Source organism: Hydractinia symbiolongicarpus, chromosome 3 (genome assembly GCF_029227915.1).
Source record: "Hydractinia symbiolongicarpus strain clone_291-10 chromosome 3, HSymV2.1, whole genome shotgun sequence".
Lineage (NCBI taxonomy): Eukaryota > Metazoa > Cnidaria > Hydrozoa > Anthoathecata > Hydractiniidae > Hydractinia > Hydractinia symbiolongicarpus.
In genome coordinates, this window is record NC_079877.1 from 23,180,122 (window position 1) to 23,205,912 (window position 25,791).

The 25,791-nt window shown below is 32.9% G+C and overlaps 2 protein-coding genes across 2 annotated transcripts; both read left to right on the top strand.

The window, feature by feature from the left end:
• The first annotated feature begins 1,727 nt into the window (after window positions 1-1,727).
• LOC130636301 (dymeclin-like) lies at window positions 1,728-12,274 on the top strand. The gene is made up of 17 exons (XM_057445973.1): window positions 1,728-1,940; window positions 2,872-2,924; window positions 3,409-3,502; window positions 4,156-4,280; window positions 4,641-4,707; window positions 4,989-5,114; window positions 5,791-5,891; window positions 6,167-6,364; window positions 6,443-6,509; window positions 6,851-6,953; window positions 7,400-7,525; window positions 7,852-7,965; window positions 8,165-8,259; window positions 8,656-8,734; window positions 9,111-9,293; window positions 10,015-10,128; window positions 10,357-12,274. Exons 1-17 carry the CDS (start codon window positions 1,801-1,803, stop codon window positions 10,501-10,503), a joined length of 1,932 nt encoding a protein of 643 aa, XP_057301956.1. The 5' UTR covers window positions 1,728-1,800; the 3' UTR covers window positions 10,504-12,274.
• A 3,068-nt stretch (window positions 12,275-15,342) lies between these two features.
• LOC130636303 (uncharacterized) lies at window positions 15,343-25,638 on the top strand. The gene is made up of 7 exons (XM_057445975.1): window positions 15,343-15,512; window positions 17,005-17,055; window positions 18,765-19,127; window positions 20,067-20,351; window positions 20,923-21,246; window positions 21,886-21,987; window positions 23,607-25,638. Exons 1-7 carry the CDS (start codon window positions 15,494-15,496, stop codon window positions 24,473-24,475), a joined length of 2,013 nt encoding a protein of 670 aa, XP_057301958.1. The 5' UTR covers window positions 15,343-15,493; the 3' UTR covers window positions 24,476-25,638.
• Window positions 25,639-25,791: the final 153 nt, after the last annotated feature.

A 25,791-nucleotide genomic window follows, 5' to 3' on the forward strand; every position in this document is an offset into this window, starting at 1 on the left:
TTCTTCCACTTCTCAAACTTTTCAACTAATTCTTCCATTGACTCTGCTATGAGAACCAAATCATCTGCATACAATAACTCCCATGGACAACCTGTTCTGAACTCCATCGACAGCGCTTCTAAGACTAGAATAAACTTATGGTGCCATATTTACCTTTCATAGTACAGTTTTCACAGTTTTAAAGTAAAGTATGCACTGTATTAGCCTTATACAACCCAATTTCAATAATTATTAAGCAACCTACGGCACCATATTAGCCTGTTACAATCCTGTTTTAAGAGTTTTCAAGTGAAGTAAGCAAAGCGAAGTAACTTTACTGCAAGTTTGCAATTACAACCACTTAGGCGACTCGAACTTAATTAGTTGTTCCACAGGCGGTCGGTCGGCTGGTCGGCTAAATAAAAACAGTTTTGTCAAGAATGTATGGTCGGAACAACAACAAAAAATAATAACAACGGAGGAGGGTGTTACGACAAGCATATTTTTTTATGTACTTTCGCATAACGTACGCAGTTTATATTTTTTTTTTTGCGAAGGAAAAATAATAATAATTTGTCTCAAATTTGTAACTACCTGTGTAGGTTAAAAGATAAAAATACTTGCATGCTTAAAAACTTGTCTTTAAAAGTTATGCAGCAAGAATTTTTCTTGTGTTGTTTTGAAAGTTATACAGCAAGAATTATGCTTGTGCAATTTTAAAAGTTATACAGCAAGAATTATTCTTGTGCTGTTTTGAAAGTTATACAGAATATACTTGTGTTGTTTTAAAAGTTGCATTGTGCTGTTTTGAAATTTATGCAGCAGGTTATTTTTCTCCTACTTAAAATGATAAAAAATACAGAAGTTATTGTGATAAAAAATATTATTGTTCTTTTAATGTTTTTTGTGCAGTCGCATAAGAAAATTTAAATTTAAGTGCAAAATCTTTATACGGACTATAGTTTAGTTGACAATAAAGTATTTAACATTCATAACATAGGAGGGTGTTACCACAAGCGTATTTCACCCTGTTTTATTATTTTTCTTAAACAGATTGACTAAAAAGTCCTGCAGTATTACATTTTAGCTAGCGTATTTTCAAACATATACAATAATCATAATGAAGGAGGGTGTTACGACAATAATAATAAGCTGTCTTGTTTTCATTTGTGTATATTATAACTATTTTAGCGAAAGTAGCTCATTTTTGTTATAAATCACAAAAATTTAAACTTTTGTTTAACCACATACTATTTTTGTGAATACAAAAATTAGCGCATCGCGCATTTTAGTTTCATTGCAATAAATTACCATGAACAAAGAAATACCTGCAAGTAGCCTTACCAACAGTGGTCTCAAAGTAACGTTATTGTTTCCCTTGTTTAGTATAATTGTAGATTGACATTCAACCAACAAAAAATAACATCATTGATTATTTCCTATGCTCATTATATTTTCAAGAAATGGGATGAGAAAATGTGTTTTTTTTCAATTTTTTTTTCTTTAACACTTTTTTGCTTGATATTTTTTCTTTGTTTTCGTTTTTTTCTTTAAGCAAGAAAATTGGTTTTGTCAAAATAGAAAATTTCAACTCCAACTTACACCATCCTCTAATACATATATTTTAGGCTTAGCAAACAAAAACTTTGAAAATAAGTAAATATGATTTTCAAATAAAATAGCATATTATTACGTTGCGGTGATTTTATTCGAAAATTATTTTTTTATACGAAGTGTTTTACTATATATACGTATGTGCCTCAATTTAGATGTGAATATAACATAGCGCAATCAACTGTAATTACATTATTATATCATAAAATGGGAGCACAACAATCATCCATATCTCATTTGTCAAGCAACGAACTATTGCAATGCTTTGTTAAACCTATTCGCATTGATAGAGAAGATGAGTTTTGGACGGATCTTGTTACCTATAACCTTGTTATCCCAAGTTCCAAGTAAGTTATAAATTGTGTTAGCATTCTTTAAGGTTACAAAATGTGTCTTACTGGTACTAAGCCTGTGTAAATTATATTATTGTACTGGTGTTTTGCATATAAAGTTTTGAAAGCAAACTATCCAAATCTTTAAAAGTGGACTTCATGGCTTTTTTTTTCATAAAAAGTTATGGGTTAATAACTCATTTTTTCTGGGTACACAAGTTTAGGGTTAACAAAAAATAAAATTGTTCCATAGAGGCAGGAAAACATGAATAAAACGATACACTCCTCTGTAAATAAATAGATGATTATGCATAAGGGTAATTACAGCCGTAGAGAGGATATAGGTGCATGTGCCTTGTTATTGCATCATTTGTTCATAATTTTAGGGACCTTCTGCTTATTAAAGTTAGATCAGAAAGTGCAAAGGGACCATTATGTTTGTAACGTAACAGTATTTTTCATCAATAATTACAAAGTGTTGGGCACTAGGTTGTTAAACGCACCTCATGCTTAAAAAATCATGTGATTAGTACTCTCAGAAAAAAAAAGCCATTCTCACCTAATGTGTTCAAGGCGTGGTACAAGGCTCAATGCAAATTGCTAATGGCAAGGATTGCATGCATAGTTTGCAATTTCATGTACTCTGCTTTTAACCTAAGAACATACTGTAATGTGGTGTGCACAGTATATAAGGGTCCTGAAAACGATGGGCCACATATCTTAAATTTTTTTTCTTCTTCTAGATTTAAGATTCAGGCAGGCCTCATTTTTTTATCACAAATAAAACATCTAATGTGTGTTGACTAACTTACTAAGATCAGATAAGAAACAGGCTGCAAACACCCCTCTCTATTGTGTATTTACCAGCATCTGTTTAATTTATATTCTACTACTAAATGCAAAATTGTTTTTTTATATTATTTAATCTTTTACTTGTTGTATTTAGATCTGACTGCAAGTTATTAAAAGAAAACATACTATCATTATGTAGCTCACTTGGTAATTTTTTTTCTGTTTTCGCAAAACATGAATATGTGACATTCAAACTGTTGGTTTTTATAAGGATATATGTATATAGCTGCATTCTGCTTAAAATATTCTCTCTTTTTTAAATAAATAAGGACTAGTTTTCTTTATTGTGATTTTGAGGGCAAACTTTACAAACTTGAAACAAGAAAAAAAACAATATGGTATGAGAAGCAGATAAAATCACTTATCAAGGCAAATAATGTTTTAAAACTTCCACAAAAGATAAGACAAGAGAAATATAAAAAAACTTGAATATTTTTGCCTTATTTGCTTTGGCAAATAATTTCCAAAGTAGTACAGTAAGTTTAAGATTTTACTAGGCAGTTTTTCAACTGAAAAAATGCAAGACAATGATCAAAACCGCACGTTGCCATCTATCCACATACCCAGTGCATCCGCATTTTGTTTGGAGCTGTGCAATGTCTTATGCTGCTTATTTTTAATGATTTTTTAGTAACTGGAAACAAGGCGAGTGGAAACTTTACAACACTTGCTTGTATTGCCATATTTTATATACGAGAAATGATGACAAATTCAGATTCTATAGAGTAAGTTCGGTACTATTGACTTTTAATGTAAATACCAACAAGTCCCAACGTGACAGCTATTTTTATGATTTTATGCAATCCATCATATCAATCCATGTAGATAATTGGCAAATGCTGAAAAATTCTGACCTTGTTGTCATTTAATTATTGACAAGGCAATTAAATCAACTTTAATATACAGTATTGAGAATTTACAAAGTATGTTCATTGTCCCCTACCAGCTTATTGTCAGAAAGGGGAAGAGCAGGTTTACCAGGACTGATAAAATTTTTCTTAGAGTTAGGGAGCAATGAAAATTTTATTTTTTTAACAATCTGCAGATGAGTTCTTGATCGGTACTGAAATAACTGTATGAAATATATTAGATTGATTGATCACCATTTTCATAAATTATTAATTTAATCAAATTATAAAAATGATGGCTATGATGTTGAACACTGAAAATGTAAAGCATATAAATATATTGAAACATTTTTTTGTGAGAGGAAGGGTTATTAAAGATTGTTGAGGCCAGTAAGGAAAAGGGGTATGGGGTGAATGACTTTCTTCAAAAAGTTGGTGAGGAGGACAAGCATAATTTTGTTATTGTCCATTCCATTTCAAGCCACCATTTTAAATGACATTTAATGTGTGTTATTGTATGTTTTTTACAGTGCAACCCTGTATCAAAAATGTCAAAATGTTTTGTTTATTATACAATGCTGTTGTGAATACTTCATTGAAAATTTATCAGAAGACGAAATAATTGCAAACTTTAACACATTACCTTCATTTGATGGCAAGTACTTGTTTTTATTTGGTTGATGTTACCTTGATACTTTCTTAATTTTTGCCTTGTTGTAAAGACTAAGTATGTTCTAGGCATACTTTGGAAAGTTAACCAGTATACACAGTTAAGGTTTTATTTTTAATTTGTTAATCAGTGCTTCAGAATTTAAAATATGAAGCCATCATAGTTTATTGTTTATTTTTTCCTTTCCTTTTTCTTTTTCTTGTTTTTTACAACTTTTTATGAAACCTTCTATCTGTCACTGTCATGTTTTATTTTTTTCAGATTTTTTTTCATCATGTTTTTGTGTTAATAACATTGTAAAAACTGCTTTTTTATACCAAGTTTGTCCTTATTATATCTTATTAGGACAGCCAACCATACTTGAAGAATTTTTATTGGCATTATCAGAAGTTATTTCATTTCTTGAAGTGACGTAAGTATACCAACTTCAACATTCAACAACAGCTGGAATATCATAAGCAGCATCACTGCAACTAAAATGCTAGATTTGCAAATAGATCAATTTAGGTATATTTGATAGTTTATTAAGCGTGAAAGGTAAACTTATATAAAAAGCTAGTAGCTGAATCCACTAAATTCAAACTGTATTTTAACCATCCAAAAACTATTCAAAATATAAACTTTCCAGTCAATTTCCAGTCAATCTGAGGCATGTTCTTTTCTTGTTGGTATTTCCACCCTCTTTTTTACTAGTGAAACGTCATACTACATGCATCTAGAAGCTGTAACAATTTACCTCATCTTACTGTGTTCAAGAATGTACGAGCCACAAGTAAACAACAATAGCAAGATATATTTGATCTTCATGAACAGTAAATGGTAGGCCACAGGGATTTGTTATTGTTTTCTTAAAATGAAATAGAGGGTTAAATTGACTGATGTTTTTTTCCATGTTGTAAGTGTTTACTGAATTCTTCCCCTAGGAAGCGTTTATTTTTGAAGTAGAGTTGTTGATTATTTCGGAGCGGTGGAAACCTTTTTTTCAAGATATATATTTTGTTTTCTCTCCGAACGTCTGAAATTTTGTGAAAATCTGTACACTGTCCACATAGCTGGCAACCCCATTTCAATTATTCTGATGTGCCGGTTGTAGTTTTACGTAGAACATTATCTGTAAGCAAAGTGATGCTATAACCTACATGAAAATAGATTTTGACTAAAGTTGTTATGGAGCTAGTTTAAACGTTTTTTCATGTTTGTTTTTACACAGCCATCTCCCATATTTTCACACCTTAGTCTTTTACACACCTTTCTATTCTGTTTAAAATTAAGGACATTTTTGTAAAAAATTTGAAACACTACAGCATGCATTTAACAGCCAGGAAATATCATTATTTCCATAAACTTAAAACAGAGAAACGATTTGTGTGTTATGCAGCCTTGGTCATGTTTCCTTATAGTTAATATTGCTTTAAGGAAGTGTTTGCCCAACAAAACATATGTTTACATTTCATTTCAGTTTTGCTTTTTATGAAGTAACATTATTGCTTTTTAGTTCTTCCAATGCAACAATGGTGGTACGAACATTGTTTCACAACTATATTAAAGATGAAGATGTTCCTCCACATGACCAAGGTCTTGTTGGTTGGGCTGCATGTATGTAAAGAACTTTGGCTAATATTTCTTAATTAGCACAACATTTTAAATTTGCCTACTTTGGGAACCTTTATCCTGATGAGATGCACAATGACTGTTAAAATTTTAAATTGAATACGACCTGTATAGTGTAACCACCAGTAAATATTAAAACAGTTTCTGTTACGAACAAGGTGCAAGGAGAACCAGTTTCAATTACTTTGTTTATATTATGTGGATTTGTAGTTTTGATTTCACACATGTTATTATTTTTCACTCATCAATTTCTCATTTAGCTGGCATATGGTCTTTACTTGGTGGTGGCAGTGTCAGCAAGACCAATGCAAAACAAGATACAACGCTTCATAACCAATTGAGCCCTTTGTCTAGTCATAGCTTGTTATTGTTGCTTGTGTTTTCATTCCAATTTACCAAAGAACATAATCCATATCGAGCAGCTGTATTTCAATGTAAACCAGGCCGAAAGACTGAAGGTAGATGCATGGTTTAGATTTTTTCCATTCTATTTTTTTGCTTATTTTCTGTTTTGTGATCCCTCAATTTTTTTTCAGCTGAGAATGTGGATCAAGAACGTTCATTTCCATTGAATTTCAAAAGACTGTACAACGCTATTTCAAGGTAGTTCCACATATATCGTAACTAATTGATTTCATTGTAAAATTGTCAAGATTGTGCTACGGGAAAGCCTGTGATCGGCTACTGTGTATTTATGACTTTTAAATAAAAATAAAAAAGGACTTACAAGCATAACAAACTACTACGTTTTTATTCTCTCCATAAAGTGTTCCTTGCCTATGCTAGCGACTTAGTCATATCAAAATTCAAAAAAGCTATACATAAATGTTAGTTACTCCAGTAAGAAAGTTCTTGGGCTCAGCTGTAACAAAACTTTCCGTGGTTTTGATGTGATACGTTTTTTGAAAGGGCAGGTGTACCTTTTTCTATTTTGTTTTATGTAGAGACCTACACAATGATGAAACTGTTCTTCTTCTCTATCTAATGCTACATAAGAATCAATCATTTCTACGATATGCTTTGCGCAGGAAAGATTTGCCCAACCTTGTAAGTAAACTACGATTAAACAACTCGTGTGTGTCGTTGATAACTAGTAAAGTAAAGAGAAAACAAATAAAAGCCGACATTCACTGATATTTTTTAATGATATTTTAAAATTAGACACTGTATCTTGCTAATGTCTTTACAAACCCCAACGCTTTTTATGTGTGAGTCAATTTTTAAGAAGATTTGTATATTTGAAGTATTATCGATATTGTATGTTGTTTGGATTTGATTCAATCCTTTGTAATTTCCTTAAAATCATTTTCACGATATTTGTAACTTGGAATTATATTGTATCCCAATTAAGTAAAAAAAAATCTTCACGATTTTTCTGCCATCAGTAATGACTAGACGCTGGATGTTCACGCTTCCGAACGCATAGCTGCTTTTAGACTCACCCTTGTGTGATACACCATCTCTGATAAATCATGTTTGTATTTCCTGATTAGGTCATTCCAATCCTTGAAGTACTATACAATGCTGAACACAAAAATGCGCATCACATCTACATGTCGCTGATAGTTGTACTCATCTTCACTCAAGAAGATGATTTTAATGCAGCCGTGCATCAAATTGTAAGTGAACAGCAATACACATTTTTGTTGTATGTAAGAAAGTGGTTTATAAGAAAATGCAGTACTCATATAAGGTTTCATATGAAAGACCTTGAAATCTTACATAGTATTTTGAATGTTGTGCTTTTAAAAGGGTTATGTACGTTTTTAGCCATCCAGCTTTGCGTTCTAAAAATATACATGGTTGTATTTTTCTTGCGATAATGAACGCTTTGATAGAAAGCAGCCTTTTTGTGCAAGAAAAACACACCTGATCTTTTTGTGGCATGACAGGACTGTACGTTGTTTATATCGCAGTTAGAATAAACTAGTGGTCATTATTTTAGCCCACCACTAACGTCACATGGTATAAAGAGAAGAAATTGACGGATATATCGCTTGGCAGTCTCCTTGTGTTGATAGTTCTTCGAACGATACAATATAATATGGCCAAAATGAGGGTAAGATGGTTGCTGTACTAAGTGTACATAGTAATGTCAACGAAGCTAGTTGGGTACTATGTTAATTTGATAAATAATACGCCGTTTGTTGCATTTACATGTAATTTATGAGATACTGTATTTATGTATCTCCTCTTCGTGCTAATGATAAATGTTTTTATACCGAGTTGCTTATATATAGTTCGTATTTTCTTTGCAGGATAAATACCTGCACACAAATTGTTTAGCATCGTTAGCTAACATGTCAAGCACGTTCAAATCACTTCACTCAGCAGTTACGCAGAAATTTATTTCGTAAGTTGATCTGTCTGTCTGTTTGTTCGTTGCTAATAATAGATTTCACGCAAACAAATAATTCCATATAGAATAATTAGTTAAATAAAAACTTATTTCTCTAAACATGGAGACGAAAAAGAATGGCTTCCAGATTTAAAATCAATTTCAACTTTTGAGTATGATCCGTTACAAAAAATTTACAAATTTCTTAAATAGTTAGGTCCGTAATCAAACTCCTCAATTATTTAGGATTTTAGGCCATCTGTATTTTGTTTTAATGACAAAGAACTTACATTGATGTTTGTAACATACGACAGAGCTTGTCGAGCCGTGAGTTATTTGCTGGTTGTAACTTACGACACTAAGGTGGACTGTGACACATTTGATAATTGTCTGTCGCTGCTTCTTGTTTAGATTATTTCAGCAGTTGACAAAACGACATTCAAAACTTTCTGAAAAATTAAAGCAGCAAGACTCTAGTCATGAAGAGGAGGTTTGTATCATTCATATATTTATCCACCTATTCATTTTTTTTCATTCATTCATTCATTCATTCATTCATTCATTCATTTATTTATCCATTTGTTCATTCATCTAGTCGTTCTCTTATCTAGTCGCTCATTCATTTATTTATTCAATTCACTCATTCATTTATTCATTCATGCATTCATTCATTTATCCATTCATTCATTTATTGAGTCATACATTTATTCATTCATCCAGTCTTTCATTTATGCAGTTGTTCATTTTTCCAGTCGTTTATTCATTCATTCATTCATTCATTTGTCCGTTTTCTTCTTTTTTTTGTCTATTCAAACCTAAATAATGTTTTTGTTTTTGGTTTACATGTACGCTTTTATTTTTTTCAGCTTGCGGATCTAGCAGTTCTGGAAGAAATCATCCACATGATGATCGAAATATTAAATGCTTGTTTGTGCAATAACATGGAAGAAAATTCAAATCTAGTACATGCTTTACTACGCAACAAAGAACTGTTTCAGACTTTCCACACCAATCCAAGATTTCAAGATATCATACAGAATGTAGATAGTGTAAGCATACCTTTACATTATGACTTTAGGTTAAACTTACACTATCGTATATCCTCTGATTAACCTCCTCCCCTGATTCAGTGGTAGTTACAGGATTTATGGCACATGTAAACATTAAAATAATGCTTGTTTACCCGGGCCCTGGGTGTTTGCCTCTTGTTTTAAAGTTTATCACTAAGCTGAGTAATTGCTTTTAAAAAAATTGGAACTGTATTGCCAGGATATAACATTTCAAACAGCGGCTCAAACATTTTTTATATAAAAACCTTAATCAGCATACTGAGAAATCCTCAAAAATTACACATAAGTCAAGCACATTCTCAGTTTGAACTTTAGGAGCATTTAAGTGTAAAACGAAAAATCCTTTTGAAACATAGTGAGGGATAAAAATTCTATATGTTTTTGTTTCACATTGTAGTCTAAATTTTAAAATCTTTGTGTTTGAATTTTTAAATGTTCTCAAAAGATGTTTTGTGAAATTTGTGCGACCATAATTAAGCATAGCATATTTTGAGGCTAAAATAGGAGTTTCCATAAGCATGAAAAATCAAAGAAATTTCTCTATGCTTATATTTAAGAAATGTAAAGTGTGTTAACGTTTGTTACGATGATGCTGTAAATTTCTGCTTGTTGAAATTGTCTTTGCTGCTCTTTTATGTGTATTAGTACGTTTCTTTACTCTTGTGGGGGACGTATGATATCACGTGACCATTTGGTTTAGATCATGACGTATTTTGGGTCACGTGTTGACGAACATTCGCATGTGGACAGCGCAGAACAGATTGTAGCAATCATACAAGAAGCTACTTTCAACTGGCCGAGAGACCAAATCAAGGTTTGAGAATTCAATATAGACGGGTCGGAGATATTTAAACCTGTTTTATATTTGCGAGGTTTTTTTCAACCACTTAATTTAAAGTATAAGTTCTCCCAAGCATTGTTGGTGGCTTAAATGCGCACGTGGTCGTGATATTAACCACGTGGTCAGATAAAACATTAAAAGGGAAATTTGTTTTGCAAAGTGACTTATAATGAACTACATTATTATTTTGTTTATCTTTAGAAGTTTCCTCAACTCAAGTTCAAGTATATGGAAGAAGAAGCAGCCGAAGAATTTTTCATCCCTTACATATGGTCTATAGTATACAGAACGTCGTATCTTCATTGGAACAATAATAAAATTACTTTGTTTCACGTGAATCCAACTTAAAAATGACGTCAACATCGGTAGAAATAAATTTTGTGCTTCAAAAGAATTCGGAATAGGTAGAGCGAACATTCGAATATTTGAACTATATGTGAAAGTGTATATATACGTACAACGCGCTTGTTTGAATTCGAAATTAGAAAATCAATGAATTAGTACACAGGGTGTCCAGTGCGCGGAGAGCCTAATAGATTTGAAATAATCAGGGACTTTTTTTACTTATCGAAAACTCTGGAGAAACTCTAACATTTGCCGTATACTCTCTGTCTGTTCGCAAGAAGAAACGTCGTACTACGGAAACACGAAATGCAATATTTTAAGGACGGGCAAACCCGTGGGTTTAATCAAGTTCTATCGTCTAGTCGGGCGAAAACTTTTTGATCAGTGTTTATTACGAATGTTGACTAACTTCTGCAATTTTGTTGCTGTCAATTAAACAACATCCGCTCAGGTGTTGAATTTTAGAAATTAAAAAAGAAAAAAAAGGAAAAAAATTCTCTCGTTTGGCTTTAGGAGGTTTTAGAAACCGATTTGGGTGAAAAAAACTCTTCCGTGATATTTTGTGGGAAAAAATCCGTTATGTGATAAATTTATAAAAGTACGTATTATCAACTGGTATGGTAACTGCGAGAATAGGCACAGGATAGTGGTCAGTGTTTGGATTCCTTGAGAGACTTAATTTTTTAGTTTCTAGTAAATTATAACGTTAATTGAGTGTTATCGTTAAATTACAAAAACTTGCTTATGCTTTGAAGTCTACTTGCATTTTTCTCAAATTTTGCTGTTGTTGTTTTTATTTGGTTGTAGTTTGTACGTAGGTTGGTTGCAGCTTATTTCGACCTATCGAGCGCCATAACTGTTTTAATAAACGCCTGGAGGCTTAATTAAGTTTTAAAATTTTTAGTGAACCTGGAGACATATTATCGATAGAGGTGTTTATTTGAGCATTTACGGACAACTTTTGATTACTGCTTGCGGAATAAATATAATGAAGTTTTATATATACGCTTTTTTAGAAGGATGTCAGGTTGAGATTTAAAGTAAAAATAATAGGTCTTGATAGAATTTTAGTATTCTTATAAAAATGCCTATATTTGGGAAACAATTCGGAATTTTATCTTTTTCACTTATTTTTATAATTTTTACTTAGAGCTGGTTAGAAGATTTGCATCCATATTATCTTTTTTTATCTACGTAAACGAAATAGATTTCTCTAGTTTGTAATTCACCTAAGTGGAGATTTTTAGTGCATCCGAAAAAAATTACTTTATTTAGTGGTTGGAATTTTTCAGGCTTTTTCGCTGATATGCACGAAGCGAATGGAATGTCAAATGAAAGACAAAATTGGAGTCCTTTTTTATAAAAAAAAGCGGCTTGAGGAAATTTTATCTGCTGGTTTTTGCGGTATCGAAAGAGATAGCCTTGAATATTTTTCTTGTGTCCCAATGTAATAAGATCAACAGGAGGTAAAGTGAAAAAGCTTTGTTATATTTCTTATTTTCACAAGATTCTTACTTATCCACGATTACATTTATTGCAAACATACGAAATTTGTGGGTAACCGAGAATGGTTTCTTTAGTTATTTGGATTATTTAAGGCGCTGTTTACATCGCTGTTTACATTTTCGGTTTTTATCATTGTTGTAATTATTCCTAATGTTGTATTTATATCTTGCGTTGGAATATATGCATCAATTATGTATAAACTGTTTCTATACGCTACAAACTTTCCATCTATATCAGAAACAAAAAAAGATATTCTACACCTAATAAACCGTCTTTTAGTTCAGAGTTAAAAACTTCGGCCCCAGTGCCTTATTTTCTTTTTTTGATATCGGGACCTCGTCCTGGTATAAAAAAGAGATAGTGCTCTAAGGTTGAGGTTGGAGTGTTTCGTCCAAGGGTTTTATTGTGACTAGATAGTTTCAGTCAAATTATCCTAACCCTATAGAGCTGGTGTTGAGTATTTAAGATTCGACTGCAGAGCGAAAGGCCGTGGGTTTAATCTTCAGCCAAGTTATGTCAGAGATTATAAAAGTGTGAATCGATCCTTCCTGCTTAATATTCAGCACGAGAATATGATTAATATCTTAGGCGGTTGTGAAGTTGGCCATCTGCTGTGCTTTCACGCCTTCCGTAGCTCAGAGGAAGGCGCTTAAAATGCACTGGGACCTCCTTGTTGATAAGAATACCATTATGATTTAAAGAGGCTATCCTGGGTAAAAAAATATAATAATAATATCCCTTTGTAAAACGAGATTTACGGAACGCAATAAATAAAGCGTAAAGTTTTACGACGACCGAAAAACACCGTATCCCGATGAAAAATTTTAAATTCTGCTTGAGTTCATGACTTCGTGTTAACAGTTATCGATAAGACACCGGCTATTTCTAAGCTTAAATTAAGGCAATCACCTTCTTATTTTTAAGGCGTGGGTCTTTCTTTTAAACTTGTTACAGCTCTGATGGTTATTCGACCTATAAAAAGAGTGAGAGTTGTTATAAGTTTTCCGAATATTAAGACTGGAACTAATGTGCCGTGTAACGGAGCACGGATATTATGTAACGAAAATAATTAATGGACGGCTTGTTTTTGAATAGATCCTTTTTCAGTTAATAAATAATCAGCTTCTCGACACTTGAGCTGTGTTTGTTGTCTAAAGACAAGGCCGTTGGGTAGCCCAATTCATTCTCTTTTTAAAACAAATGGTAAGTTATGGCAGTCCAACTTTGGTATCCGTCTTTTGAGGGTTCAAAACAAAAAGAAAACAGGCTCAAAAGATAAAAACATTCATCCTTGGTCCAGTCTTTAATGGTGCTTATAAAACAGCATGCACTACTTTCCATGCAAATTAAAACGCATCCAGGAGATTGGGGACAAGGTTGATAAACTACAAAAACGCGCCACCAAAGTGGTTCTTTCCTTGGCGTGTTTACTTTGAATACATATTTTTTGTTTTGTGTTTGTAAGAATGTCTAATTGGATTGTTGCCATGCCAACTATTTTCCTCACACTAGCTATTATTGCGTATCACTTTATCCCTCTGTTGTTGCAACAACGGATTTCATTGTACCAGTAAAATCGTCTGTAATGCTGCAACAATGGAGTTCCATTTTATGGTCCATTTAACTTTTTACCCTCTGTTTTGAATACAGATTCATATAAAAATAATCGATTAAGTAGAGAAAATAAGTCCTGACGATATTTTGTACCGTAACGTAAATGAAACATTCAGTAAATATATAAACAAGCCATGGATAATCTTTTGTTATAAAGCCGGCCAATAACAGTGTTATTAATTGCTACTTTGTCGCTGTAAAAGCTGTTATGTTATGTTGATACTGTCATTTGATAGTCACTATTTAACAACTTTCATTTTTAAAGTTAAACTCTTTCATCCTTGAGATTGGAAATGTTGTTTTTACTTGTTCATGGCAATCATATGAAAGTTAAACGCAAGGAGGAAACTTTGTACAATGTCTTAATTATGATTGGTTATAGTATTTTAGGCTTACTTATACTTTTCTAGGGAGGATTGCTTGTTAAAATACATTTTGCAATTGTACGAGAAATAATGTGTGATGTGTGTGGCTGTCGTTATGTTTATTATTTTTATATATTTTATTATTTGCTGACTTAGCCATATCATTTTTAAATTTCCTTTCTTTCGCTTTAAAGGACATCCACGCTCATGTTGTAATATGCATAAAAGTTCATCATTTTGTTAAAGGGACTTCCTTTTACAAGAAAATTTACCGAATTTTTCTTGATTGGTAATTCTTTCATAAGGTTTTTATACAACCTCGAACCCAGGGCCTGCGTTTCATCCTCATATCAAAAACACGCTACAGGCCCTTGGATCGACGTTGGTTTTATAATATGCATATGGTACAATTTTTATTCAGAGTATATACAAACTTTTTCTTCTATGCAAAACAAACCGTATAAAGGGGGATTTTCACGAAGCGAATTGAACGGAGAATTGTATCTGAGCATGCGCAGTTTTGTTTGTTTTGATTTTGCATCGAACATCGCATGCTCAGATACATTTCGCCAACGAATTCGTCGCTCAATTGCTTCTTGAAAATCCCCCTTAAGGACATACATTTATTTTTCTTTATAAAAAAACAAGTACTGAAGATCTCTGAAGTTTTAAAAACTTTTACTGATGTAGCTAATTTACTTAAAAAAATTAAGAAACTTATTTGGGAGCTTGTGATTGTCCTATCCCCCTTCTTCCCCCATCCCTAACACAATTTTGAAGAAACCGTTAAATTTCCCTAAGCAGCAGTTTTTTATACCTTGTTTTTATGTAGAAGTCTAATTTGCAACGAAAATATGGCATTTGTAATCTCAATATTTAAAATTTGATAAATTATTTCTTTTCTTAAGAACCTAACATAAGAATCTATCGTTAAGGAACGTACACCACTAGGCCGTGTACTTGATTTCTTATGAAAAAGTACGTGTAACTCTTCTGTTAGTCAAAAACTAAGAAGTATTAAAAAACCTAAACTCTACGTAGCTTTTTAATTATGGTAAAAAAACCAACAAACAAATTTCTCGTTACAGTAATTTTCAATAAGACCTTATTTTCAGACCAGAAGATTCATTAAAAAATAGTTTCAAGTCTCCCTATATGCATCTTTTTTGTTATTATTGAAAACGCAGATTTCTGCGAGGATATTGTTATCTTCTGTACAGTTTATAGGAGGCCCTTATCGATTTGCTCACAAAATTTCTTGAGATAAAATCTAATTGTGATATTTCTCCTGAAAACACAGGTTGCTGTTTTGAAGAGTGTTTTTATTTTTATTTTCTTCGCTTCTTAATGTTTATTTTTATTTAATTCTGTTTTACAAGAAAACACATTCTTGGAAATATGGATAATTAACGTCAGTTAAAGCTGCAAGCCATTCCTCATATTACAGTTATTGGGAGTAACCCGTCTAAACGTCATCCTTTGATATCACTGTTTTTAACAGGAATAAAATGAAGTCGAATAATGATGGTAAGATATTAATAGTTCATTAAAATCGCATTCATTCAAAAGGTTTAGGATAAACGAGGCAATAAATTGCTTGTCTCTTTTATTCAGTTCGTTGTTATAAGGATTTACACAGCACACTTGTGCTAAATAATATCTGATAGATAGAATATAATATCTGATAGAATTCGTTATTCCTAAGTTGCAGGATCAATTTTAATTTTCGGTTAAATCTATTCAGTGAATAAAGTTTATTGTCTAGTTAATATTTTAGGGGAAATATTTTTACCCCAAAAATATTGCCCCCCAAAAATTCATCTTCTCAAATTTTTTGATCAACAAAAATGAAGAATTTGCCCAACCTCGTCCTCAGGGCATCTTGTATCTTTTCTAACATCGGACGGCGATACGAACATGTTATTCTCGCCGTCCAGGTTATAGAAAAGAGACAACAGGCGCTGGGAACAAGGTTGGAATTTGCCAATAAACAAAAAAAAACTAAACACGCATAGTTGAGTAACTAATGGGTTAAAACCTTTCAGAAAACAAGAGGACAATATTTCATCCAACTTTGAACCAATAATTGCTAGCTGCTTATTAAAATAATAATAAAAAAAATGGCTAGCTCCCAGGGCCACACATTTTATACAATCAAAATGGTGCCAAGGTAGAGGTAGTTACACGTTAATTACCTTTAATCTGAAATTTAACTAATTCTAGGTATATACTAAATGGCTCACGTTTTATCATTTTTAATATAAACCTAATTAATCATGATTTGAGACATGTTATTTTATTTTAGCCTTTAGAATAAAAATAATTGGGGAAATTCCTGAAAAATGACACATTCTTACTGACAACGGAAAATAACTTTCCCTATAACAACGTCGAATAAAAGAAACATCAACCATCACGTTATGTAAACAGCGCAAATGTAAAAGAGCCACCTCGTTCCCAGGGCTTTTTCTTTGATTTCTGATATGTGGCTAGGACGTTTCGCAACAGCAGGTAGATATGTGAGAAAGTAAGAAAAAAGCACTGGGAATGAGATTGCACAAAATCTGTGGAAAGCAGGAGCAAAAGAGGTATTTTCTACGAATGAGAAAAACTAAAAATCAGCAGGTTGGCAATTCCTAAGTGATTAAAGTTACTCTTCCTCTACTCTCTTAACCGCTATAGGTTCTTTCTCAATCTTTTGCTTAAGTAAAGCACGAATTGCGACTTGCTACTTACTGTTAAAAGTTACTGCATTAAATTTACAAATTACGAGTTAAAAACAAGCACTTATAACAAAGAAAGAAAGGTTCTTATGTTCGTCGCAGAGATTATCTTCAACCCTATTAGAGAATGCACGCCTTACTTTGCCAAGAAATAGTTTTAAGTTAAATCCCCATTTTTAACTCGCCGTTCAAATATAACACGCTAATACCTTATATGGAAACCGTTGGATATCATTTTCAAGGAGGGAATTTCCATGAATACAGACAATTATTAAAAGAATCTTTTTTTCTTTTAGAGACGTTATTGTGGCTTATGACAGTTATCTCTTTTGCAGTATTTCATTCTGGTAAGTACACTTATATACAGATAAAAGACAATAAGAAGTGATTCGGCTCTGCAATTTTTTTTTCTTTTTACTAACTTCCAATTATGTTTTCTCGCCGACTTTCGTTTTCTTGTGTTTTAAGCGTGTTAACCTAATTCGTGCTTAGGGTGAAAGGACGGGGGGCTTCCCACCCAAGCATTAAGGAGCCCGCAAATATCCATAAATAGGGTTAAACAAGATCGTCTAAAAAATAACAAGTTACAACCGCTGGATATTTCAGTTGGGATTTTTGTTGGAATTGTTATAGAAAAAAGAAAATTTGTTATTTTCCCTTTGTTGTTACAGTTATGTGTTACTCACTCTGTGCCAAATGCTGTTGCTTTGTAGTAAAAATCACAAATTTGACATGTTGGTAAAATTTAGTCAGGAAAAAGTAAATTTTGTGCAAGTGACTACAGGCTAATGACATTTAGTTAAACTTTTACCAAAAAATAATCTATTTTTCAACCTCGTCCCCATGGCTCTTTTTTCAATTTTTGATATTGGAATGGTGTTCAAAAAAAAGCCCTGGCTGCAGCGGGACAATTTTCCAGTATGATTGGCTCCGGAAATTTAATGCCAGACACATAAAGACAGCACATGATAGTAGTTGGAAATGGAAGAATTTTTTAAACAAGTTATCAATGGTTTAAGGCAAGAGAAAGAGAGAAAAATTCATTGGGACGAGGTCGTCTATTTTAGTTAACTTTTTAACGATAAGGTAACTGGTAACATCCTTTGTAAATAACTACGTCTAAAAGATACTATCGCTTAAATTAGGCAGGATTACTGACAGGAGATATAGTACTCTCTTTTGCGCAAAAATATTTCTCGTAAAATTTATCAGTACAAATATCTATATTATATTCGACAAAATACTCGTGGGTAGATTAACGAATTTTATAGATTATTCAAACAAGTAGATATGTACGCGATTTTAATAATATTGTTGCAAGACAAGTTCTCTTCGCGATTTTGTGTGAAATTGCAAAAAAAAATTTAAAGGGGTGAATTCAGCATCCAGTGCCATAGCCTAGAAAACAATGTCGTTAGCAAGAAGTGTTAAAACGGGGATGCGATTAACAATGCTATCTATCCTCTCTAAATCTGTCTCCATTCTTATTTTCCACAAAGAAAAAGCTGAGTAACAAGATCTAATCAAAATTGCTAATCGAACGACAACAGACTATGTCAGAAAATTTGCGAGCAAAGATTCGTAATTACTATCGACTTCATTTACATGTATACATTCTGTGTTTTACCCAATATAGACAGCTTAAGTTTGAAATATTTTTTGTCTGTAAGTCACAAAAATTGTGTGGCTTTCTTTAAAAACTAAACTATTTACCAACTCATTATTTTCAAAATCACTTCGCCAGTCCTGACATTTTGTCAAAAATTTCAGTTAGGACTTATTTTGTAGACCCTCTGATGTGAAGTCCGCTGATGTGAGATCCTCTGGTTTGAGGTCCTCTGATGTGAGGTCCTCTAATGTGAGGTCCTCTGATGTGAGGTCCTCTGATGTGAGGTCCTCTGATGTGGTCAGCCTCTTTGACGTAGGTTTATGTGGATATGCAGCCATGTCATAAAGTATTATGTTTTTTACCGAACACAATAGCTTAATGAAGTAAGGTTTCAGAAATATCGCTTGAAAAAATTAAAATTTAATTTAATGTAATATAAAATTTTAGGGTATTGTGGCGAAATCATCATTATAAAATCTCAAATCACCGGCGTTGTTAGAGAATCAGTGGATATTTCCTTTATTATTGACACGTTCAATGGAGAAAGTCTTTTATCAGTTAAAGTATTTCAGCTTCCCGACAAGTTAAACCCTGTTGCTGTTGGTTCTTCTTCTGCCTTTACTGTAGCAAAAGGAGGGAGTTTCGGTGGACGAATACAGGCAAACGTTGAACCAGCAAAGGGGAGATATACTCTAGCAATAAGCACATTAAAGTACGTCGATGAAGCAGCATATGAAATTACTGCAACTTTTTATGAAAGCACAGCCGAAGTTCGTGTATTGAGAAAAACGATCGACTTAAAAGTTCAAGGTAATATAAACTATTACTTCCAAGGGGGATTTCGCCCCTCGTACATATTTCCGCATCACTATTTCATACATTCTCGCCCTCCTGTTAGCACGACGTTATGAAATTTACTTGGACGGGGGTATTACTATAATTGTAGGTGCGATTATGATGCGGTTTTACTTTAATAACCCCCTGTTTTCAAAAAAAAATTGCGGGAAGATTACAGGAATGTGAGCTACCATGTTGAACAGACAGACAAAATTCGGGTATTATAAATGTAGGATCCAAGTTCTTTTATCCTACTCTACGTATTACTGGGGAAAGTTTATCATTTCTTCAACATGATAGTTTAGTAGGCGACGTTTCGGGAGATCCTTCTTCCATCATCGGGCAAAGTAAAATGATGTTGAGCATGTATTTATATAATCGCAGAGGATCGAAATTCTTAAAAATTAACCAATCAAAAACGAGCTGATAATTACAGTTAATTACGGTAAATAACATTTTCGGACATAGATGTAGGTAACTACTACTTCTGTAGGGCTGGTAACCAAATCTCAGGAAGTTGAACGAGATGCTGTTTATGTTTGGTAGTGTTTAAGTGACTAATAATATATTTTAAAAAATGGAAATCAACATCTCTTGTTACGTAGCCACAATTTCGTCACACATTTTTTATCAGTTGTGTAGATTAATGAGAACTAAATTTCGCGGAGATTATTTTTTGTAAGGTTGTTGGCGAAAAAAAATCTACAAAATTGAATTCCCGCGAAATTTAAACCACAAAAATTACAAAAAAACACAAAGAAATAAAGAAACAACAGTGACAACAAAAACAACAACAAAAACAACATAAAAATATTCTTTTCAGTCGACTTCCTCGTTCATGTTGGCTGAATTAATTGGATGGGAAAAACCCATACCCTTAAACGGCAGGATTTTTTTTCGTTTATGTATTAGGTGGACCAGACAACTGCGGAGAAAGATTATCACCAATCACATTGGTAGAAGAAGAACAAGCTAGTGTATTTGTAGCATTCCTGTGTGGTAACCCGAAACCAACAGTTCATTGGACGATAGGAAGAAGGCAAATTTCCTCATATGTGGATAATACGCCATCGACAGGAATGTATAAGTACAGCACAAACATAAAAATAACGTTAGAAACATGTGGAGAGACAGTTAGATATGTTGCAGCAGGTTATGGAAGAGAACTCACATCATCGACAGTAATAAAAGTATCATGTAAGGTTTGTTTTTATTTTATGCCAATTTCCAGAATACCCGCTTTTTTGGAGAAACCAGTTTATAAGAACTGACTAGTCGGCTGTCAAAAAATGTAGAAAGATTTACGAGTTGTAAAATTAAAATTATAAATTAGAAACTTTTTTCAAACACGCCTTTCATCAATTAATAGCATTCAGGTATTATTACCTGGTGTAATAAGGAAACGTATATCGAGTAGGTTATAACAAAACGGGAGACTACTTAAAAGTTATCGATTTTAACAGTACAGTAATCAATTAAGATGATGAGTAAAAGGCGAAAAAGTGGTTATTTTATCTTTTCTTGTATATTTGTTGACGAAAGTCTCTTTGTTGCTGAAAGTCACGCTTTTGATTCAATATCTTCCTTACAGAACCCGTCGAATTAAGAAAACTTGTTAAGAAACATTTTTTTAATAAAATGACCTCAGAATTCGTACTATTTGGTCGCTTGCTTGCCTCTTTATAAAAAACGGGTATGCGAGTGCTTCTCCAAAACATGTTTATTCTTGTTTCACATGTGTAGTTGAAATAATTCTTTTAAAATTTAGCTCTTCCAAAGCCAGTGAAGCATTTCAAATATTATCCAATGGGAGGAAACTGTTTCAAATTTACCTGGCTAGCTCAAAATACAGGTCTCTGCAAAACTCACTTTGAGCTCCAATTGTTGTTAAAGAATAACAAAGTGAAAAGGCAAAGCATATCGCCAATGACAACCGGCACTTTTATTCATTGTGAGGTGGACTCTGCATCGCTGAAGAAAATATATAAAGCGAAAATAAGAAGTATTTATCAAGACGGCGCAACGAGAGTGGAGGGAAGTTGGAGTTTGCTGGAGTTAGAAAAAAGTGGAGATGATAATAAAGATACTAATAGTAAGTATTTCTCACATAGTATTTTTCGACTAGTTCAGTACCAGACACAGTTAAGTAAGTTTGGAACTAAACTGTTCCATGTGTTTATGTGTGTGGTGCTTCCACACGAAATAGTAATGTAAATAGTAATGATATTCCAATTCTCCATAATCCAGATCATGTCCATAATTTGAATAAATTTAATTTCACCGTGAAATTTCCTTAGGTGAGTTTAAAAGCATTAAATCGAAACAAAGACAAAAAAAATCATCACATTGGATACTAAATATAACTAAAAAGGACATAAATATGCTTTCGTGTATTTGATATCCACAACGTGTTCGATATTAGCACTTACCTTTTAAATCAAGTTTTCTGACGAAGTAAACTTTTTTGAGCCAACTAACTAGGTATATTCTTCTAAATTTTGCCTAGAAACAACAGTCGAAACAACAAAAATGTTTGATAGGTATTTATGACCTTCTTACAGCTAATAATATAGTATTTTTTACAAAATAAAGCTTCTCATGTTTTCCCTTTGTTTCCTCTTCAAAACAAACTTTTAATTTTTATTGGTGTGTATTATATTTTGCAGACTGTGACTTTTTTTGCCGCTTTTTTGGCGTTAGTTTTTAAAGGTTTTACCGTTCCTTTATTTAGATAATATCGACTTGACGGTTGGCTTGGTAGTGGGCCTGCTGGCCATAATTGTTATTGTTGTTATTGGATTGTGTTGTTGGAAAAAATCTCGTGATTGGCTAGGTATTTTTTAATAAAAAGGCATTCAAAAAGTACGTTTGCCCTAAGCAGAAGAGGAGAGATAAGGGAAGAGGGAGTAGGAAGGGGGGGAGGGGAGTAGGAAGGGGGCAGGAGGGAGGAAGTGTAATAACAAACAAAAACAAGCAATGGAGGGGCTTCTATTTTTCGTGTACGTTCGCTTACCCCCCAAAAATTATTTCTTCTATTTTACTTTTTGACTGATTGTTTACGGCTATGCGATACTGTATTTCGGTAAGTTGTTAGTGGTCATTATTGCTAGATGTGTGTAAAAATAATGACCAACTAATATTTGCTTCGCTTTAGTGATCTCAAATAACACAAACAAAAAGATCTGAAATTTGTTTGTTTCTACGCTATATCAAAAAGGTTTTTTATACTATTAATAATAAGAGGTCTAAAGATTTTTAAAGTTCAACTTTCACTGTCTCGTATTATGGACAGAAGAATAAATTCTTGCGATAATTTTATGTATCAAAAATGTGTGCGAGTGGAAACGCCAATTATGCACATTCTCATAACAAATTCTTACCTCTATTTGTTAACACTCAAATTATTTGTACACTTTTAATGGAACCCAAATACCCTGTTTTGTTTGATTGTCGCTTTTTCTCCTGGAAATCGCAGTTTAATTTGTAATTCAATGGACTTGCCAACATGATCTTCTACCTTGTACACTATAAAAAATCTAAGTATAACGTGGCCACTACGGATCGTTTCATAACAATCCATTCTCCTTATACCGAGCAGACGTTGTAAAAATCAAAAGTGGTGTTGTGAAAACCTATATTTGAGTATAGCCTCAGAGAAAGAGTTCTTATGATAAAACTTGAGTCTTGATTCTTTTTTAATGTGTATGTCAGGGTAAATCTTACACAACAAGTTGTTGTAAACCCTTCAACATAAAGAAAAGCATTTTAAAGTTTCGCGAAGAATATCAGATTTTTTAATGTGGTAAAATTGAATAAGATTACAGAAAATATATTTTACTTTTTAAGGTTACAACAGTGCCATTAGGAGAACACAGTTGGATCTGATCCGCAAAGTGTATTTTTTGCTTAAATGAGCGTGTTAGTAGTAAAACCAAAGAAAGCTTGTTACAATGAAAATGAGCAGTTCATGCGCATCACAAGTTTTTATTTAAGAAGTTAAAAAAAGTTTTATCAGGTGGTTAGGAAGTTTCTTGTGGATCTCAAGAATAAAAAAATCAAAACAAACCACCTCATCTGAAAGCTTGGGTAAAATGGAGCATTTAAGAGTTTTCCTGATAGAAAACCAGATGGATTTATCACATTGCAGTGACTTTGCCATTCCCCATGTCCAACTTCTAGGTACCCAGCTAATTTGTTGTTTTTATTATTTTGTTGAAGTTTTTCGGGAAATTGCAATATCTTGGTTGTCCTTGTAACGTCTCCAGTAACAAAGCAGCGACGAAATAAAGAGAGCAAAGGCCAGGAAGAGTTTGAGGCCGAGGGGAGAAAAACGGAACACTTTTTTATATACTTATTTGGTTTTTATAAACTTATGAGACATAGTTGAGTTGTACCATTAACACACCAAAAATATTTAATTGATCATATTTTATATTTTTACATATACTTTAGTTGACAAGATATGCCGATGCAAAAGGAAAGAAGGGTACGAAGAATTTGATAACAATGGATATTGTGGAAACGGTCCGTATGGAAATTTAAAAATCATTTATAATCCTAAACGGAGACCATACTATGAACCTTCTGACAAGGGTCCAGCTGGTTATCAACCTCCACCACTGGAGCCTTATATTACACAAGATCGAAATCAATATACAGACGAAAAAGCAGTGCCAATAGCACTAAACAACCCGATGAAGAGATATAAAGAGAATGAAGACGATGATTTTCTTGAGGAAGAAGAAAGAGAACGGGAGAATAACAAAGATCACTCAAGTAGCAGTCAAGATCAAGTTGGGCCAAATATATTAAATCAAGAGAAAGCAAATGGAGTGAATCGAAAGAGAGGTAGGAAAGTATATGGAGGGGAAAGAAGTGGAGTAAATCAAGAGGAAGTCGGTGGAGTAAATCAAGAGGAAGTCGGTGGAGTAAACCAGGATGAAGGAAATGACGTAAATCAAGAAGGGGCGCTCGCAGTAAACCAAGAAGGTGCAAATGAAGTAAGTCAGGAGAGCGTAAATGGAGAAATTCAAGAAGGAGCAGGCGCAGGAAATCAAGAAGGCTCAAATGAAGTAAATCAGGAAGACGTAAATGGAGTGAATCAGGAGTGTGCAAGTGGGGCAGTTCAAGAGGGAGAAGGTTCAGGAAGTCAACAGGGAGCCAGTGAAGTGAATCAGGATGGAGCAAATGGAGCAGTTCAAGAGGGAGAAGGTGCAGTAAATCAAAATGTTGCAAATGAAGTGAAACAAGAAACAATAGAAACATCCAGCACAGGGGATAGATCAAACAATGCGGAGGGTGGCAAGTCTGGTGTGAAGTGATAATAATATAATTTTGCTGCATCGGGAGAAGAACATTGCTTCAGAAGGTGGAGATGCAATAGCAGATAGCGCATTATAAACGACAAGGAAATGAGGTTTACCTGTTACGAATAATATAAAAACAAGACTACTAGTTAAGTAAAACCTACATAAGTATGTCAATATTAAAACGTTGTTGTCATCAGAAGGGATATATATTTATGTTACAACTGCTCCACCTAATATGTTTCACGTGTTACCGCGTGATGCTTAAGATTTTTCTTAGCTAATCAGAATGTTTTATTCTATGAAGTTCCGAGATGCCATTTTTTTACTTTGAAAATAGAAGATAAATCTATGAATTTTCAACCGGCTGCTAACTTCCAACCCTTCTTAAACATGATTTCAAGTTTATGTCCGCTGTATCAATTTCTTCTTAAACTTGAACCATTTTATTATAAACTAAGTTTGGTACATTCAAACAATCGTCCCCTAAAATAGCATATTAGCTTTATATATAATAACATAGATGGTGTAAATCATATACAACTTACCTATACGAACTTACTCATTAAAATAAAAACAAAACAATATTTGTGGGATTTTTTTTCCTCGGTAGATAAACGTTACTTGAGGTGAAGTGCAAAAAATTAATTGTTTATAAAATGTTAAAATATATATATTCAAAACGGAAATTTATCTGTGGTCAATTTTTTTATTACATTTTGTGCCTTAAATTTTTTAACTGTTGTTATTTTGGACACATTATAGCAAAATTTGTTAAAAAAAAATCATTTGTGTATCAAAGAAAATCGCTAAGGTTGTTTATGTCAAAGCGTCTCTCCCAGTTGCTTTAAGCTTTTGAGTTTAAACATTGGCGTTCAATATGCTCAATTTCCATTGCATTAAAATGGTAGGGCTTTCAGAGTTTTTATTGGTTGTTATGAATTTTTTTTCCTCCAAACTACACACGTTGTAAACATAAAAGATTGCAATGCGTATGCCCACGCTGAAATTATTACGCGTATTGAAAAGTGACTTTTACAGATTTTTATGTATGAGTGTATGAGTAAAGTTACTCAAATGGTAATAAGTCTGACCATATATTATGTATATTTCTATTGTACTGCATTTATATTTTAGAAGATGTCTAAATTTTCTTTTTACTTAAACTTTGCAGACCATTTTAGCTGTATACTTCTTCTACTTTACGTTTGCATTGTTCCATTACAAGCATACATCAAAGAACAGAACAAAATAGAACCATTCTTTGCTTATATAATTTTTTCGATTTACTCACCTCAGATAGCAAGCAGAATCCGAACTCTTGCAAATAC